Consider the following 21,329-nt stretch of genomic DNA (forward strand, 5'->3'; position numbering starts at 1 on the left):
TACAAAACCATAAACAATATAATATCAAAGATGGCTCAGAGAATTTTAAGGAAAACTTTTAATTATATTTGAAAAAATTCAAAGTTATAATTAAAATTCAAAGTTATTTTAATTATATTTGAAAAAATTCAGATTAGGTGATAGCCAAGTATAAAAACTGCTATTAAAAATCAATTTAAATTATATAATTTTTGAGTGCAATGGGTGCATGAAATTGGAACTCTTAAATTAAGTTTCCTGACATCAGAGTGGTCAGAGTAATCACTTTTTTGCCCAAAAGAAGAATGATATTAGTAGTTTTATAAAAAATATTTAATTAATTTTCTCAATCTCCAAATAACTAAAAAGAAGGCAACTCATAGGAATGATCAAGTGAAATAGAAAGAGGTAGGATTTTCATCACAGAAAAAAAGATTTGGTGAGATATAACTGATTGAATTTGAGCTCCAAGGGAGATAGCAGAGACAAAGTTATATATATTTTCTGATCTCATTCAGCACTTCTGAGGCTTTCAGGTCACCTTAGGATAATAGACTTTATATTTGAGGACCAAGTAAAAGAATTCCCTCTACTCAAACTTTTCCTTTCAAAACATACGCTGAAATTTATTTCTCCTTTTTGCATTTTTTAATTAAACTATTTCAATGTAGTAAGTTAAAATGACATTTTTATGATGACCACTTTGGGTAGAAAAGCACTCACAGATGAGTGAATATAAATGCTCAAATATAAATGCTTTATAATATGTATCTTCAACTTTAAAATAACACTTCATACATGTGCTACAAAAAGTATAAATTAATTGGATATTTATACTACTACAGTTATTATACATGATTATTATGTAATGTTTGTGCTGTGAGCAAAACAAAAAGATGTCCCCTTCTTGAAAAGATTAAACTCCACTGGGATGGATAATGAACAAGTTGTCTACCCACTCTGTACTTAGATTGCATGAAGAATGAAAATGAGATACGGAAAAAGACACCAATCATGTGACATGAAACAGACAGATGAGCAAACATTATTCTATTACATAGCTGCCCAAAGCTAAAACCTGTTACACAGGATATCACTTCAAAGTGTCACATAATTGCCAAGAAGATTTCAGAATATACAGTTAAACCTCCTCTCTAGTATCTTCCTCTTAACACAGACATGTATATTTGTTCTAAATTAGATTTTAGACTTGGACAACTAAATGGAGTACAATAACACTCTCCTAATTCATAGTTTTTTATTTAATATGTCAAATATATCGCAGAAGGCATCCAGTCAAACTGATTTTTAAAAACAATTTCAGATGCATTACAAAAAGTCTTACTAATCAAAATGAAGAGAAAAAATAAACAATATCTTAATGTCTAAAGAAAGGCATCCTTTCCCACTATAGTATCATGCCTTGAACATGTGACATCGTCATTAAATGGAACATTTAAGGGACTTCCTCTGTTTTAGAACTTGGACAATGACAACTAAATAAGCCTTTATGTCCTATATACGTCCATTTCCATACTGTGTCAACTCCTAAGTAAAATGTTTCACAGTGATTATGTTATATAACTCCCACAATAAACCCATATGGTATAGTCCCTATTGTACAACTAAAGGGCTAAAAAATCAGAATGGTTACTGAGCCGAAACAAATCCATGTAACTAATTTCAAGTAAAATTGTTGGATGTGGGTTCACAGAACTAGGCAGTATATTAATATATGCATTAATTTGCTTGGTACCTGTCTTCTGAATATATAATTAAGGCTACATTTTTCTCTGCATGTCATAAAATAATAGGTGTGAATATAATTTCCTAGTCAAAAAACAGTACTTACTAGGAAGAAAGAGAATTAATACTGGATGAATTTATATTATTTTCCATATTTTTCTTTTTCATTCTTACAATTAACAATATGAAATATCACCATTATTCTTTTCAATTCATAGATGCAAACATCAGGGAGAGAAGTTAAATAACTTTCCCATGATGACACAACTGGAAATCTCAAAATGAGAGTCAAATTCAGAGCTTCCAGGCTTCACATTACTGTCTTCCCACATCAGTCCATTAGGAATATGTGCCTGTTCTGTGTTTAAGCATGAATAATTATCCTCTCTCTAGTTCATATGCCCAGTTCTTTTTCATTGTATGTTTCAACAGATTTTTCTTACCTCTTTCTTTATTAACACACGACCTTATATACCCATATATAAATAGCTTGAATTTTCCCATCAAGCTGAAGCATCTACAGTCAATCAGTTTACCAAGAAACACTTCATAACTAGTATGTTTGTGTCAACTTCACTGGATCACATGATGCATAGATATCTAGCTAAAAATTAGGTCAAGTTGTGTCTGGAAGGATGTTTCTGGAACACATTAGCAGTTTATTCAGTAGACTTGAGTAAAACAGATTACTTTCCCCAATGTAGGTGAGCATCATCTAACCCACTGAGAGTCTGGGTAGATCAAAAAGGAAAATGGAAGGATTCTTTTTTTCCTCTGACAGAGTTGGGAAATTCATCTTCTGCCCTCAGACTCCCGGTTCTCAGGCCTTCAGATTTGGACAGTATTTTACACCAGGCTCTCAGACTTTCAAACTACACCTCTGATCTTTCTCGGTCTTCAACATATAGAGGGCAGATAATTTCATAATTGCTCGAGATTGTACCTTACAATAAATCTCCTTATGTGCTATTTTTCTGGAAAACTCTGATTAATGCAACTTATAAAGAGGATTTCTTGAGTGCTCATCAAGGAAATGTTTACCAGCGAGTATAGGTCTGTAATCCCATTGGGGCTTAGAAAAGGTTATAAACACAATAAATTAGCAAACTCTCTAGCTTTAATTATTATGGAAAGATATCCAGTTGGGGGCATTTTATTTAATCTTAATATAACCAGATTTTACACATGAGGAACAAAGATTAAGCATTTTGATCAAGGCTGTTCACAATACCAATAAATAGAAACTCTGAATGCAGGTCTCATTAATGTGAAACCCAAACACAAAGCTGCCTCCAGGGAACAAAGGTGCCACGGGGCTAAATTTCTAAAAAAGGAAACTTTTCCCTATTCTCTACTCTCTCTCTCCCCATGAAAAATGCTATTTTGGTAGGTCTACATATATTTTCTAGGATTGTAATCAAATCTTTTTTAAATATTTCCTTCATCCTTTAAGAGAACTCTGTGATTTAAAACAAACAAAATTAAGAATTGAAAAAACACTTAACACAAATTAAAGACACTAGCCACCCATGATTTAATTTCCAAACTACATTCACATTTACTATTTATTTTTTGCTATTTTCAGGGGCTATGTGATGTGAGTTGCTATTATTATGTAACTCTTGAAAGAAAAAACCTTATCAGCTGGATGGTATGTGATCTCTATTAGGGAACCACTGACAGGTACACAGGCATAAGTCACAGCATTGATTTGTTCATTCATCCATTCAAAATATATCTTAAACGTGCCACTTGAGAGATTTCATAACTGGTAGAAAGAGAGATCATTTAAAAAGCAGTAACAATCTGTGTACAGGTACTATGATACAGTAATGATGAACTGGGGAAGTTCATAACAAGAAAGCCTAACAATTAGTTTAGGCAGTAGAGTAAAAAACAAAATGACAGCAATATTTGTGGATTCCATAGGAATCAACACACTTTTGAAAAAATGATGCCCCTCCCTTACCAAAAAAAAAAAAGTTTCACAGCCTGATTTCATCATAGATATGGTTATAATTTGGTTAGGCGCATTCCCAAGGGCAAATAGTGATTTAGTGTGAGGTACTCAATTTAAACATAAATGTTCAACAAAGTAGATGTTTTCTTTGTCCCTTAACAGCAGTGCTCCAACAAAAGTCTGCTGTTGAAGCAATAAATTATGCGAGGGGAAAAGGTATCATGTATCTCACAGACCAGTAGGAATAGGTGTTAGGTCATACAAGCAGTTTCTAACTCACGAATAAGAAAGATGAATTCCAAAAATGAAAGCTTGAGTCTGTCTTTTTTCTTTTTTTGAAACAGATTTTGCAACCAAGAAACAATTCACTCACAGGTTCATCCTAAAGTATTTGGAGAACTGAAGGAAAGCACCATTCAAAATAATGATTCTTAAACTGCCTTTGCAGTTCTAATACTAGAACCAAGAAGGGATGCACCTTGACACAACTGGGGGTCAAAGAAAGCGAGATCTGTCCATGGCAGTTATCACTTACAGGTCCTAGCAGGAGGCAAATCAGTGACTAATTTTAAAGACAGGAAAAGTTATGAGGTAGAACAGAAAGATCTGTATACAATAACAGAGGAGTTGGGAATTAAGTTGCCAATGAAGAGAAAACTGGTGAATACTTGCTCTTGTTCTCCATTTCGTTCACTCCATCCACATATAAAGGTACTAGACTAGTTCCCAGAGAAACTTCTAAACCATGAATCTCCCTTTTACCTTTGTTTTTTTTTAAACTGCAGGGCCTAAGAACTGGTCAACCTGCTTGTCTTTTCTTGCTCACTTGATGCTTTTAATCAAAGTGGGACTCTCTTCTCTAATTCTCAGTTTCAGAAGACTGAGCACGTCGTTTGCATCTTACATTACACTTACCTCTACATCTGGTGTTTGAAGATTTAGAGATTTTTCTAAAGATTTCTACTTCATACAGGCAAATACACATACAATCAGAAAACCAACAAAAATACTGTTCATAGATACATGGTGTTAAGCCTGGTCTGTCTTCTGACTTCAGGACAGCTAAGTGCACTCCCTACTTTGGAATTTTTACACTCTAAGTGCCTTCCTATCATTTTCTGAGTCTGACAATGAGATCTGGTTATAATAATATAATAACCAGGCTGAATAGGGTCCTCCTCCAGATGATCACTCACATTGTTAACCTTATTAACATTTTACCCAACCTCCACCTAGCCATCTCCAACAGCCAGGGCTCCTAGGGACACAAATTTGGGGGCATTATAGTAAGAAGCAATGGAAATGTAAAGCAAAAAGGATAACTTTAGGTACTTTTTTGCTCAGCAGAAGTAAATGGAGACAGAGGAACAAAGAATGTGAGAAGGAAAGCTTCCAGTATAATCCATGATATACACTTCACATACAAATTTAAGGGCAATATATGTATCTAATTCATAGGCAACATGTATATAAATATACATTTAACAAATATACTGGTGCTTGTACTGGTGCTAAGCACTATGCTAGGCACTTAGGGTATATTTACCTAAATCATAGGCAGCATGTATATAAACATACATTCAACAAATATTTATTGAACTCACACTGTGGGCTAAGCACTATGCTAGCAACTTCAGATATTTCGATCCATCTATCTACTACCTATCTATCCGCCTTCATTGGAGCCCATATGTTAGCAATGTATTAAAAAAACATAAAATCTATATTTATTTTAATAACACCATATATAGCTCAATAGAAGGTGATTATACAGCTCAATGCAAAGAACAAAAATCTCGTAAATGAGAACAAGAGTGAACAGTAGAGGGTTGTGTTTAATTGGGGTCAGCTAGAAGGTCTCATGTAATCCCTTCAAGCAAATAATTGAAAAAAATGAGCAAAATCAGATATAATTTACCCATAGAGAATTAAGAATATTATTTATCCCAAATGCCCAAGAATAGATGACTGGATCAAGAAGATGTGGTAGATATACACAATGGAATATTAATCAGCAATCAAAAAAGATAAACACATGCAGTTTGCAGCAACATGGATGGAGCTAAAAGGGATCATGCTCAGAAAAATAAGGCAGAAAGAAAAAGAAAAATACCGGATGGTCTCACTCATAGTAGGAATTTAGAAAACCTAAATAAGGGACCAGGAAAAAGACTAATCAATACAAAGTAAAAATCAAAATCAACAAGCAACTATAAACCAGAGACACACTATGGTGGGGAGGGACAGGGAGAGGAAGGATTAGGGAGGGTTAAAATAAGGTGGGGGTACAATTGTATGGGGAATATAACCAAAATGAAAATGCATACATTGTGCAAAAATGAAAAACGATGTAAGAATTATATAAAATAAAATATTAAAAAAGAATATTGTTTATATGAATAAGGGAAAATAAAATATAGATGACTATATTATTTTTTAATTCATTATCTTTATATCCAGATATCCTTGAATTTCAATTATCTCTTAAGCAACTACTCCATCATATGGAAAAATCATAGTTAGGTTTTGTATAAGAGAAAAAAATAAGTGGAAGACAATGTTACTATATTTCCTGGTGTGCCTAGGAAATAATTCTTAAGTCATAGTAATTGGAAATCTGCAGAGGACTGATTGGAAGTACACAAATAACAAATTTACATCTGTTCATTTTTCTTCAGGAGCAGACTTTTTTCATAATGAAAACTGCCTTCTGAGAAAACTGAAATTAATTTACTTGAATTTCTGTTGCCTACCAGCCTGAACTTTCCACTGCCCCATAATTTTAGGAATAACAACAAAAAAATTTCTGGTCATTTATACAACTTTCAATCAGTTTTAAAGTTAAGCCAAACAAAAGGCATGAATATAGGATGTGATTATGAACTTCTTTATAAACCTCTTTTATGAGCTTTCTAATACATGACCTCAAATTTACATACAAGTGCTTTGGATGAAATAGCCTATAAAGTTAAAGGACATTCTAATGAGATTTCAGAAAAAATCCTTTCATCATTTTTCTAACATGGAAAGAAGTTTAACTTGTTCTTACACAATCTTGAATGAGTATTTCTACATAGAAAAGCAGATTCAGGGCCTCCCCGGTGGCGCAGCGGTTGAGCGCTGGGTTGCGAAGCTGCCCGCGGCCTCTGCGGCGCCGGTTCGATCCCCGGCTGCTTCCCGGCCACCGGAGGAGGATCCCACATGGCGCGCAGACCTCTCCTGCCGCCCGCTGCTCCCCTCAGCAGTGTACTTCGGTCCTTCTGCCTGCTCTGCTCCCCGCTCTGGCTCTGGTGAATTCTCTCGCCCTCCCGCGCTTCTGACTGTACCCAGTGCATGTATAAACAAAGAAAGAAAGAAAGAAAACATGCCTCTATTAAAAAAAAAAAAAAAAAAAAAGTTAAAAAAAAAAAAAAGAAAAGCAGATTCACACAGTGCCACTTTAAAACTATATATATATATATTTTTATTTATTTCTATTTAAACAAGAATCGGGGTTCAGGCCAGATGCGCGGGAGGGTGAGTGGATTCACCAGATACAGAGTGGGGAACAGAACAGGCAGACTGACAAAAAAATGCTGAGGGGAGCTGGGGACGAGACAGGAGAGGTCTGTTTCACCATGTGGGTTGCTCCGAGACCAGCAGGGATCGAACTGGCACTGCAGAAGCTGTGGACAGCTTCACAGCACTGCGTTCAACTGCCTGCGCCACCAGGGAGGCCCTAAAACTACATTTTTAACAAAAATTCTATAATACAAATGAGCTTAGGAATGATTCAATCTGCTTTCTCTTATTAGGATCCAATTTCTAAAATGATTCTGATTTTATCATTTTATTTTGGTTAGCATAGGAAAGATAATGCTTAAAAGAACCAGCAGGAAAATCTAGTCATCATTACTGTGATATATAATGTCCACTGCTATAAAAGAAATAAGTGTGAAATAAGTTGTTTGTTTTGATTCTACTCAAACACATTTGTTGAGTACCAAGGAGGTGTCAAGGACTTCACTATATGTGACAAAGACATAAAGAATTGACATCTCCAGTCCCCTCAGTTTGAATTTCAGTTCTCTGGAAATTGTGTCCATGAATCTCATAGGATAAAATTATTCTCTGGAATATGCTGTGGCTTCTTTATGGCAAAATGTTGTTCTCTACTACATCCAGGAGGAGTAAATAATATTGCCAAGTTTCTAGAACCTTGATTGATGCCACCAATTTTTCCCCTTGCTGACATAAAAACTCCACAGAAATACTTAGCTTTTCTATAGTTTATCATCTTTTGACCATTTTCTCCCTTTTCATTCTATCCATCAGCTTCAATGAAATCAAATACCTTCTTTATCCTTAAGCAAACTTTCCATTTTTCCTACCAAGCTTCTTAAATAGTATTATTCCCCAGAATTTAATTCATGGTCTTTTCATTTATCCATATATATATATATATATATATATATATATATCACACACACACACATGCACGCGCACACACACACACGCGCGATGCACACATTATAGTCAGTTTCAATTTGCATAATAGAAAACCAACTCCAAAATCTATACTATCTCTGTTAGATTGAGCTCAAGGGTGGTAGAAACATTCCAGTTGCTTAGTGTATACCCACTAATCATCTGAAATTTACATGGCCAAAATTGAACAATTAGGGCCTCCCCTGGTGGCGCAACGGTTGAGCGCTGGGCTGCGAAGCTGCCCGGAGCCTCAGCAGCGCAGGTTCGATCCCCGGCCCCTTGCAAGGGTACTACATGGCGCGACAGACCTCTCCTGCAGTGCCCGCTGCTCCCCTCAGCAGTGTATTCCAGTCAATCTGCCTGTTCTGTTCCCTGCTCTGGCTCTGGTGAATCCTGTCACCCTCCCGTGCTTCTGACTGTACCCAGTGCTTGTATAAATAAATAAATAATCTTAAAAAAAAATCAAACTTCTCTAATTATAAAAACACAACTTAGTACAAAATGGAAAAGTATGCATGGAAAAGGTGGTGTGACATAGAGAAGAAACAGATTTACAGAGAAAAGCCAATAGCACTTATTCTAGCACTTTTCAGGGAAGGAGGCGCCTCAGCGAAGGGGTATCAGACGACCTACATTAATATCATTGTATGAATTTAATATAAATTTATTAGCTTTTAATACATCTATAGATAGGCTCACCAAACAAACTTGTGTTTCCATGTTGACTTCACTGAAATTTTGAGTCTTTCTAGTACCTGTGACAATACAGTGGAAGAAATGCCACAAAAACATTAACACATAGGAACAGTCTCATCCCTCTCTATGTTTTTGTTATATAAGTAGGTCTCCCTGGGACTGAACACGCCAACTATGTAACAGGCATGAGAAAAGATCCAGTTTCTTCCTTCAGAACAACTTTAAAAACTTACTGAATATTAGTGAATGCTATCAGATAAGCTCTCATATTACCTACAACTTGTAATTTGAACTAATAATTACATAGGATGCTTAACACAGTAAAGCCTGCAATAGAAAATGCTTCATCTTGTGCTTTTTTTTTTTTTTTTTAGTAATTGCTCTGGATATACTGTAACTATAGCTTTTCTTTAAAATCATTTTGGACTTCCTTTTTTTTTTTTCATTCTACAGACGCCAGGACATTATATAGCAATTTTCTTGGCTTAATCTATTCAGGCATCTTGACAAGACAGACTTGGCTAAATTTCTCGACTATAGTATATCATGGTCTAAACTCGAGAACAGATAATTTAATGCAAAAATATTTTCAAGAATTTACATGCACAAATGCATATGTGGCTGGTGAAAGTAAGTGTAGTTAATTTGCCCTACTTTAAATAATCACTTATTTTTACTTTGAAAAGTATTCTCAGTAAAGACTAGACTGATATGCTCAGCTGATTTATTTATCTTATAGCAAGGGTTAATATTACAGTAAGTCTACCACTCATAATCTAAAATTACTGAAAGGCAGATCTAAATAATGTGTTCAATGAACAAAAGTCAATTGTATAGCCAATTAAAACTCAAAAGAATTTTTAAAGAGATATCAATATTTTTCAGAACCATAAAACATTCCATACTTAACAAAATTTAATTGAATTTTATACTTATTGATTTCTATTTAAATTTTTCTGATTAACAAATAAAAACTATCAAAATTCATTTTATTGAAACATCCTTTGGCTGTTTATTCACTTAAGTAACATATCCATTATTTTCTCTAACCAATTATTTTAATATGTTTGTAATAAAGAAAATATTTCTAGGGTTTGGGAGGAGAAAGAGAAAAAGAACTCAAGCTCTGAAACTAGATGATATATTCCAGAATATTTACCCCCTATCAGTATGTAAAAAAATAATGATAATCTTCATGAGGAAACTTTACACTCTTATGTTTTCTGCATGGTAACCATTTTCATACATATACATGATAGAAAAAAGTTATAAATGAAGAGCCACGTAAGTGCACATGGTCAGAAACATGAGTGGAGAAAAAAGTGCATCAGCTATATGTAATGGACAGGTCAGAGTACTGTGATCTAATGAACTTTGTTGATTCATTTTCATTTATTAGTGATTTACTGGTTTATTAATCATTAGTTAAGTAACTTATTCATTAATTTATTAATCAATATATTCATAGCTAATTCATTAACTAATTTATCATCATATACACAATTTAAAGTCCATGTGCCTGACTTTTAATTGGTACCAGGAAGAGATTATGCCAAAGTATTCCCTGGAGATTACCCTGTGATTACTGGAACACAGTTTCACAAATGTAACTATGGTCCAGATTTTAAAAAGCCAAGTATGTAGTTGCTCTCCTGAGATCTGAGAGGGTATTTAACTTCCAACTCTGAGCATAGGAATAGTATTGAGAAATCTTCCCAGGAAAGTCTTACTTAAGCTGACAAAACTCCATGAAAGAACCTTAACCAAAAATCAGATATATGCCTGATTAACAGAAACAACAAAAACTGGAAGTCAGTCATATCTAGAAAACTAAAATATTAATAACTGAGAATAACTAGTATAAAATGTAATGAGGAAAAAAGGATCCAGTTCACTTTAGCAAAATATTTTAAAAACACTAAGAATCTATCTCTAATACGAGATCTTTGTGAACAAAAATTTTAAATTTAATGAAGGAAAATTTAAAAATTGGATTAACCATAGAAATACATGTATCTGGAAAGGCTGTTTCAAGGCATAATAATGTCAGTTCTCCTCAATTTAATATATAATCACTGCATAACTAATCAAAACCCCAACTTGGCTTCTAACCTTGATCTTAACAAGGCTATGATCAAGTTCACAAAAGAAATAAAATAGGTAAGAATGATCAAGCATTTGAAAACAAATATGGGTATTCTGGATGGGAAACTTGCTTTTAAAATGTAAAATTTAGTAGATGTTACAATAAAATAAAATAATTTGTTCTTTTGTTGTTGGCATAAAAAAGTTCATAACCAGGAACCCATGTCTAAATAAAAATTTAGCTTAAGGGCCTCCCCTGGTGGTGCAGGCTGTTGAGCGCTATGCTGTGAAGCTGTCCACAGCCTCTGCTGCACTAGTTCGATCCCGGCCAGCCGGCGAGGGTCACACATGGCACAGCAGACCTCTCCTGTTCCTGCCTGCTGCTCCCCTCAGCAGTGTATTTCATCAGTCTGCATATTCTGTTCCACGCTGTCTCTGGTAAATCCTCTCACCCTCCCGCATATCTGGCCTATACCCCAGTTCTTGTATAAATAAATAAATCTTTAAAAAAAAATTAGCTTACTTAAAAATAATTAGCTTATATATATATAGTATCTCTCTTTCTCTCGCTCTCTCTCTCTTCTCTTTCCCCAGGGAAGATTAAGAACTTAAACAAAATAATTTAAAAAAATTTTTTTAAATATACAGTTATTTTTTAAATACTAGTCTGTCAGTATTCTTTGTGCCCAAACACTATCCCCCAGTCCAAGAAGCAGGTTAAACTCTGTGCAAAACCTATGGATTTTTTATCTGTATGGAAATTTATCTTATGTACAATGAAGATTTTCATAGGAAAAGTAAAAAGACAAACACTAGGGAAAATATTTGAAAAATAGATAATTGTGTATATAAAAAATAAGTGTGTGGAGGCATTTTACTTTAAACCTCACAAATCAATAAAAAAAATTTTACTCAACAGAAAACTAGCATGGGATGTAAAAAATTCATTCTTTAGGAAAATTGCACAGAGCCAATAAATGTAAGAAAAACTACTCAATTCCACTTGTAATTAGGAAAATGGATGATGATGTAACATATCCTTGAAACAATCCCATTTGGCATTTGTTAATACTGTCTATGTAACAGCGCCAATAGAAATGACATTAATTAAAGCATAGGCTGTCATACAAATTATGACACAACTACATAAACAAAAATAAGATAAAAATTAATGGTGATGCATATAAGCAGGAAAAAAGTATATACATATCTACATAAAGCAACATGCACAGTTTAGATATATAGCTGTAAGTATAAATGCCTATAAAAGTGAAAGGATATATACTAGACAGGAAAAGGGACATAAGCGATGCAGTAACAGGGACTTTTTATGCTTTATGTCATATTCGGTACTGCTTGGAATTTTAAAACAAGATATATTTTGTGGTTTGTTTGCTGAAAATTACCTAATAAAACAAAACGAAAGTACATGTTCTGTGTTGTCTTAATTTTGCCATGCAAACTGGTAGGGAGCTGAAGCTGTCCTACCTTATCCAGGAATGAGAAAGGGTCAGATGAGCTAGGTATCCAGAGCCAAGTGACTCCAAGCCAAAGGAATTTCACCCAAATTTCATGCCAAACACTTCCCATCACTCCTGTTTGATAGCTTCTCGTAAATTCTCTATTTTGGGACATCAGTCTGGAATCCCCCAAGACACTTGAACAAGGGCTACAAGAAGTCAGCTCCATGTCAGGTAGTCTCATCGCTTCTAGTCTATAACTTCTGCCCCTTCTAACCTCTCAAAGCTATTCAAAATCTATCCCTGAATGAACGACTATACCTCTCATTAGAACTGGATCTATGGTGACAACTCAGTCGCTCACATTTCCCTCACTGCTGAGCCCATCTAAATTATTTCCTCTTAAACACACTTGACATTATGAGATTTATAAATTTATTGAAATTCTATGCAAAATATTACCTCCACAGAGGAATATTTTACTTGATCCCCATCACCATGGAAAAATGAAACACTGTCTTAGGCTCTCTTAAACTGAAGTTCCCACTAGGTGAATGATTGAACTGTGTCTCTCAAAAAAAGTGGGCGAGGCTGGTGGCGGAGAAGGAGCCACCAGGGTGGAAATGTTCATGTCAAAACATGGAGATGGCAAAGCTCAGAGGTGAAGATAGAGCAGTAGAAGATATGGATGCTGAGTGCTGCAGGGTAAAGCCAAATTAAGAATGACCCTAGAGCGCTGACTATAGAACTGAGGCTACCAGTGGAGGAGAAGGAAAGATAAGAAGAAAGTGGGAAGGGAGCACAATGTACTAGGGGGCTAGACTATGGGTGGCTTGGTGGTGGGTGAAGTATGGTAACAATACCTGAATTGCAGGGGAAGATCCTATACCTCCAAACACAAACAAGGTTTTATTTTATATATATATTTTTATATCATTTTTATTTTTGCACAATGTATGCATTTTCATCTTGGTTATAAGTCCCCATAAAATTCCCACCCTCCCCCTTGTTTTGATCCTACTCCCTCCTTCCCCCCCCCCACGCTGCAGTGTGTCTCTGGTTTATAGTTGCTTATTGATTTTGATTTTTACTTTATTATAACAAGCCTTTTTCCTGGTCCCTAATTTAGGTTACAAACAAGGTTTTAAACCAATGTTGTCTCAATTCAAATTTTAAAAAGGATATGGAAGGCCTCCCTGGTGGTGCAAGGGGTTAAGCACAGCACTGTTAACCTATCCATAGCCTCTGCAGCATGAGTTCAATCCCTGGCCAGGGAGGTGACCCACATGGCACAGCAGATCTCTCCTGTCTTGCCCACTGCTCCCTCAGCAGTGTATTTCTGTCAGTCTGCCTGTTCTGCTCCCCACTCTGTCTCTGGTGAATCATCTCACCCCCACACCTCTGGCCTGTACCTCAGTTCTTATATGCATAAGTAAATCTTTAAAGAAAAAAAGATATGGGAAGTCCTAAACCCCAGCCCCCTCAGAAAATGATCTTAGTTGAAAATAAGGTTATGGCAGATGTTATCTGTTAACATAGGCGGGCCCCTAATCCAGTATGACTGGTATTCTTATAAAATGTGAAGACAGAGACACACAGGGAGAATACCAGGTGATGACAAAGTCAGAGGTTGGAGTTACACAGCTACAAGCCAAGGAATTCTAAAGAATGCCAGCAAACCACAGGAGAGAGGCAAAGAAGGAAATCTCCGACTGGTTTCAGAGGAAACATGGCACTTCCATCTCTTGATTTTGAACTGTTAACCTCCAGAACTATGACAGAATAAATTTCCATTGTTTTAAGTCATCTAGTTTGTGCTACTTTGATATGGCAGCCCTAGAAAACTAATATACAAACCAATCTTAATATAAATGTGTGTTTCAGAAAATGCAATTTTCTTGCTAGATGTGTTATTCAAAAAGGCTCTTTATAATCCAGAACTGCTTTGTGATAAAGATATATATATATATATATATATATATATATATATATATATTTACACAACTCAAAGAATGTGATTACCACTACCGATCTCATCACTCACACTCACATTGAAAAATGGGATCTTCTATGTTTTGTCACACCTCTAACAATGAGGAGACACAAAGACCACTATCTCAAGAAGTTGAATATGAATGTAAATTACAACTATGCTCAAATATTAAATACGATATTGCTATTAACTTCAGACATAGTCTTTATTTTTGAGATGTATTCATTTATTTCTAGTTTATGTATAAATTTTGTTCTCTGAGACGGATGTTAATCAAAAATCTTGGCATTTCTAGAAATGATTATATTTTTCCTCATCTGACTTTTTAAATTGAACGAGTAATTGAATTGTAATTTTGAGTACTCTACCATAAATTCTATCTGATACTGGAATTTTAATTTTCAAATGCTATTGTATTCATTATATTAATTTTCAGACATATGTATACATTAAGATGTGCATCTGCATTTATGTACATAAGTCTATTTGGCCTGATGTGGCTCTATTATTTTATTATTAGTTGTTTTGTTTTTTGGGTTCTTTTTAAATGTCATCCTCTAGTTTTTTAGACTTTTTGCTTTCAATATTATCTAGCATCACAAAAATAGATGCGAAATGTAACGAGTGCAAAAAATATCACTTCACTGAAGATTAATTAGGTAGAACACATAAAACACTTTTACTTGGTTCCTTGTAAAGAAAATTCTTCTTTAAAAAAAAAAAAAGATTTATTTTACTTATTTATAAATACAAGAACTGGGGTATAGGCCAGAGATACAGAGGGTGAGAGGATTCACCAGACAAAGAGTGGGGAGCAGAACAGGTGGGTCTACTGAAATACACTGCAGAGGGGAGCAAAGGGCGAGAGAGAAGAGGTCTGCTGTGCCATGTGGGTTAGCTCCCTGGCCAGGGATCGAACTCATGCCACAGTGGCTGGCAATCACTTGATAGTGCTGAGACTTAAACCCCTGTGCCACCAGGGAGGCGTCCAAGAAAATTCTTTATTAAGATTTTCAATTTGGGCCTACTCTGGTGGCGCAGGCGGTTGATAAGCGCCGCGCTGTGAAGCTGTCTGCAACCTCTGCAGTGCCAGTTCTATTCCAGCTGGCCGGCGAGGGTCCCACATGGTGAGGCAGACCTCTCCTGTTCTCACCCGCTGCTCCCCTCAGCAGAGTATTTCGTCAGTCTGCCTGTTCTGTTCCCCGCTCTGTCCCTGGTGATTCTCTTGCCCTCCTGCACATCTGATCTGTACCCTGGTTCTTGTATAAATAAATAAATAAATCTTTAAAAATAAATGAATGTTTTAAAAAAAAATTTTTCAAATTTATCAAGGTTTTGGGATTCAGAGTGCATCCTTCTTCATAGGTTAACATTGATCATTTATATTTTTCCATGAATGCATCTAGTTTATGAAGGTTTTCATATATATAACTTTTTGTTATTTTAAGCTTCCATATATGTAGTTATACTTCTGTTTTCATTCTCAAGAACGTATATTTGAAATTTTCTATTTTTCCCTATTTGCACTTGTCAGAAACTATTGATCTTTTAAGGAATAAGCTGCTATGTTTATTCATTAGTCCTCTACTATTCATGTAGCCTCACATGAATTGTCTTTTAAGTTTCATTTTTCTCATTCTGTAGACTTTATGTGAATACAAAATGTGATAACCTGAGCACAGAACAAAGAAGAAAACTTGGCACATAGAAGCAATTCAAGTAATTGCTATCAAAGAAAGAAAAACCTTAACATTATTCTATCATTTTATAAGAACATAAATTATTTGCCTATATCTCATGGATATAATGCTATAATTAATTCTGTAAAAAACTGTCCTCTGTTTTAAAATCTTGTAAGGCAATGTTACTCAAACTTCAGATATAACCATGAGTCATTTGTAGCTCTGCTTAATAGTTTTTTAAATCATCCCTTTCTTAAATCCTCACCTAGAATAATATTTAGATATTCTCTTTAGAAATGGCAGTTATATTTTTAAAATATAAATATGAAAAAATTATAGTAATTAATGTAAAAAATCTGACTTCCTAGAATTATCCTATGCCTAGCCATATTGTACTTCTCTTAGTAATTGCTGTGTTAAACTTAATGATATAAGACTCCCTATTACCAATAAAAAGTACTAACAATATGAAATTTGTTTCCACAATTATAAAAAATAGATTTATGAGCATCAAGTGTTACTAAAAGTTGAGAACCTAACCAAAACTTATGATTCCCAAAAGCTTATAAAATTCATTAATATCTATAAGCATTTTATGCAAACTAATATGGATAGGTTCTTAAGTTTCTGGCTTCAATCATATTATATCTTTAAAAAGACATGAGTCTTTTTAAAATACAAAATGTGATACAAAATGTGACTAATGTCTTCTATTGCACAAAGGAGGCTTAACAGTGTAAACTGATTGGGTAGGTTGAGTAAAGTACATTCCTTTTCATTCAGAATTTGAAATTTGAAATAAGGCACAATTTCTGTACATATGACAAAAGTATGTAATGAAAATAGCATACATATCTCCAAAAGAAATTTTTTTTACTTGTCAAGCAATCTCTAAATTGTCCATGAGAAAACTTGGCTTTTTCTATTTTACCCCTAGGGACATATGATACTAAAAATATTTATGAGTTATAAAAGATCTACTTTGGAATATTCTATTAATATTTTATAAAAAATCAATTTAAGAGTTCTGATTTTGAAATAAAGTCATTTAATATTAAACATGGGTTACATAATCCAATACTTCAAAATCACTGCCAACATTTCAGGGGGAATTTAACCCTCTCCATTTGAGCTAACAGTTAAATATTGCTTAAATAATCCAGTCATGTTAGTACAAACATTTTGCAATTACATATGACATTTATGACATATCCCATTTCCTACAAATAGGAAGAAAAAACTGACCTTGTTAGTTATCAATACTTCAGCAAGGATTTCTCATTAGCATTTGGGAAGTTCTATCCATATGCTTTTATAGTTTATATATACATCCACAAAGAAATTATAAAATTCAGCTCTTAATTATATGTAAAGTGGATTTGTCTAACTGAATATATTTCTCTTGTAAGAGATGTTCTTTTTACTTCCAACTCTTGCCCAATAGGTAACATCAGCAGGTAAGTAATATTCTAACCAGTAGCTAGAGATGAAAGTTCAATTATGAGGTATTTGTTTTTCATCAAACTTTCTTTTCCCAAAATGTATACAGAATGGAGACTAGAAGAAAACTGGCATCCCATACTGTAAGGCATGAGGTCCTTTGACAGGGTTTTTGTCCTATGAAGAACATTAGTATAAGTTTATCATACTGATAAATTTCTTTTTCATGAAATAAAAATACTATTCATCAACAATAAGGTAATATTGCATTATTGAGATGAAGAGGACATGAGGAAAAGTTTTTGTAGGAATACCTAGGTATATTCAGCCAAGTAAAAAAAAAAGATGCAAATTCAAATTATTTTAGGGAAAAGGATGAATATATATAGACACACCCACACACATACATGATGTGGTGTGAAATACAACAAAATACTGAATATCAGGGATTGTGGATTTTGCAAACTGGAAATGGAATCCACTTGAAGGCATTTCAGGTGAAAAGAAAAAAGAGGAATTTTAACACAAAAAACACAAGATGACTTAATTTAGATCACTGGTTATGTGATTAAGAACCCAGTGTTAAAATCTAAGGGCTTAACTATTTATAATAGCTAAAATATGGACATAATCTAAATCTCCAGAACAGATGAATGGATCAAGAAGATGTGCCATATATACATAATGGAGTACTACTCAGCAATCAAAAAGATAAACTTATGCCATTTGCAACAACATGGATGGAGCTGGAAGGGACTGTGCTCAGTGAAGTAACTCAAAAGCAAAAAGAAAAGTATCAGATGGTTTCACTTATAAGAGGAAATAGGGAAACCTATGCATAGTTTTACTTTTTGTTTTTTTTTTCCCTGATCCCAGGAAAAAAAAAACAAAAAGCAAAACTAGCAGGCAAATTATAAATGGGACACATTCAGCAGGGGAGGAAAAGGGATCAAAATGGGAGGGAAGAGCACAAGAGTCTATGGCAATGGTTCACGGGTGACTTATTGATGGTAATTTTATGGGATCAACTCCTGAGAGGAGAAATCAAACTGTACAAAAATGAATAATGTAAAAATACATAGTTTATATTTTACATTTACACCACCCCCCGGTGGTGCAGCGGTTGAGCGCTGGGTTGCGAAGCTGCCCGCAGCCTCTGCAGTGCCAGTTTGATCCCCAGCAGCTCCCCAGCCACTGGAGGAGGGTCCCACATGGTGCGCAGACCTCTCCTGCTGCCCGCTGCTCCCCTCAGCAGTGTACTTCGGTCTTCTGCCTGCTCTGTTCCCCGCTCTGGTGAATTCTCTCACCCTCCCATGCTTCTGACTGTACCCAGTGCTTGTATAAATAAATAAAATAAATAAATCTTTAAAAAAAATTAAAAAAATAAAAATATACAAATAAAAATGAAAAAATAAACTTATGGAAAGTTAAAAAAATATTAAAGTCTACAGGCTCAAAGACAAGGTAAATATATGAACAGAAGGTTAAACTAAGTTCATCCTGTCTCCTTGTTCTTAAAAAAAAATTAGATATTGGGCCTCCCCAGTGGCGCAGCGGTTGAGTGCTGGGTTGCGAAGCTGCCTGCAGCCTCTGCAACGCCAGTTCGATCCCTGGCTGCCGGACGAGGGTCCATATGGCACGCTGACCTCTCCTGCCGCCCACTGCTCCCCTCAGCAGTGTATTTCGTCAGTCTGCCTGTTCTGTTCCCCGCTCTGGCTCTGGTGAATTCTTTCACCCTCCCACACTTCTGACTGTACCCAGTGCTTATCTAAATAAATAAATCTTTAAAAAAAATTAGATATTATTCTCCTTGTTCTTATTAATTCCTTGTATCTGTGTTTTCAAATTTACCCAGTATAAAGTATTGAGCATAAATACATATCAAAATTAAGCCGACGAGTTAGTTTGATGTTATCAATGTCACATAGGTTTCATTAAATCCAAGCAGTAGACATTTTATTTTGCTTGGTTACTTCCTACAGGGAATTGTTCTTCCTACACCCCATTCTATCTATAGAGGCATTGTCAAAGGAGAAGTTTTAAGGTGCTTCCAAATTCTTCTAAGAGAAAACACATGACCTCAGAAGGGTCAAGACTTTCCTCCTGGATTAAGGGAGACATCGCAATTCCTTCTAAGATTGACAAGAGTCAGGATGTAATATACATAAAGCTATAAAGGCAGGGGTAGTTTTCACATTGATATAGACAGTCCCACTGAGAATGGAGGAAACCACAGTCCCAAAATGGAGATAAATTCCTTATGCATAATCAAGTACCTGAACCTAATTGTGCCATGTAGAATCAATCCCAGGAATTTTTAGTTATGAGAGTTACAAATTTTCTTTTGTACTTAAGTTGAAACTGAATTTCTAGTACTTACAAGCAAAAGAGTATCAAAAATATGAGACAAAGAAGTGACTTTGTTTTAATTTGCATTTATCCACTTACTTCTTACAGTACCCTCTAGAGCTTTCCATTTATACAAGAGAACAAATTTCCCCCCTAGGGATTTTTCTAATTCAATTTATGCAAATTATCCCAATATAATCATCAGGACCTTTGGAGAGGGGAGAGAAAAATGATAAATTTTAATTGATAAAACCCTAGTTTAGAACATGTCCTATATATATTTCAACACAGGAAAATATTTAAGAGCACAAAACCTATCATAAATAACAATCAAGATATCAATCATATAAAGTATGATACATAAGACACTTTCTGAATTCACCCATGTTTTTACAGAACAAACATTTTTAAAAACTGAAAGCATTCAAGCAAAAATTTAAGTTTTATAGCACTGTACTTCAAAAAAATTCAGCTATAATACATCTATATGTACAGATATCAATTATGTTGTCTAAAACAAAAAATGTTATTCAGTTACCAATGTCCAATGCATGATTAACTACAAGACTATTTCAGAAAAACACCTATCATCATTTCCATTGTTAGCAGTTAAATCAATAGTCCTTCTCACCACAGGTTTCAAAGATGAAGTAAAATAGAGAAAGTAATGCATACTCACAAATTATAAAGCATGTCAGCCATGTTGCTACGGTAGTACAAAGCATTTCTATAGGCGCTTTCAGCTTCAGAAATTTTGCTCTGACTCTTCAGAACATTTCCAAGGTTACCCCATGCTGCCAAGAAGAGAAAGAAGTATTCAGGCTTAGCAACAACCCAGTAATACATGACATAATATCAGGCCAACAGAAAGTACCACCGAGGGTGAAAACCTTCATAAGAAATTTTTAAGAAAGAAAAGTTATTTCTTTATACGCTAATATTTTGGAAATTAAATACAATCACAGCAAAAAAAATTGAAGTAGTTATTATGTCTTATAGCTGGTACACATATACAGTTCATGATAAGACTAAGAATGATGTTCTCTTAAGATAAAAGAGACTACATGACTACAAAGACTGCATGCCTTTCAAATCTCAGTAGGTGCTTCTCATTGCCTGAAATTATTGTATACTTGATGACTAGAAACTATAAAACATCATCTTAAAATGATGATATATTTAAATGAAAGATATATTTCAAATATTTTTCAGAAAACTTGATAAGTGACATGAAGTACTAGGGATGAAAAGCAAGATAACTAAACAAGAACAAAATTGTAAATAGGCTTTATGAGTCATCAAAACATATCCTTGGGCCTCCCCAGTGGCGCAGGCAGTTGAGTGCAGCACTGTAAAGCTGTCCGCAGCCTCTGCAGTGCAGGTTCAATTCCAGCCAGCCACAGAGATATCCACATGGCCCAGCAGACCTTTCCTGCATCACCCGCTGCTCCCCTCAGCAGTGTATTTCAGTC

General features: G+C 34.8%; 1 protein-coding gene across 1 annotated transcript in view; it reads right to left on the bottom strand.

Moving 5' to 3' along the window:
* Positions 1–21,329, bottom strand: part of TMTC2 (transmembrane O-mannosyltransferase targeting cadherins 2) — a gene marked incomplete at both ends in the record, with an annotated part of 369,620 nt that overhangs the window by 139,803 nt on the left and 208,488 nt on the right. Inside the window, one exon of the mRNA XM_084254525.1 lies at positions 20,537–20,651. Coding sequence (XP_084110651.1) covers positions 20,537–20,651 — 115 coding nt within the window. The remainder of the gene's footprint in view (positions 1–20,536; positions 20,652–21,329) is intronic.

The sequence above is a fragment of the Talpa europaea genome (genome assembly GCF_964194135.1).
Source record: "Talpa europaea genome assembly, chromosome: 15".
Taxonomy (NCBI): domain Eukaryota; kingdom Metazoa; phylum Chordata; class Mammalia; order Eulipotyphla; family Talpidae; genus Talpa; species Talpa europaea.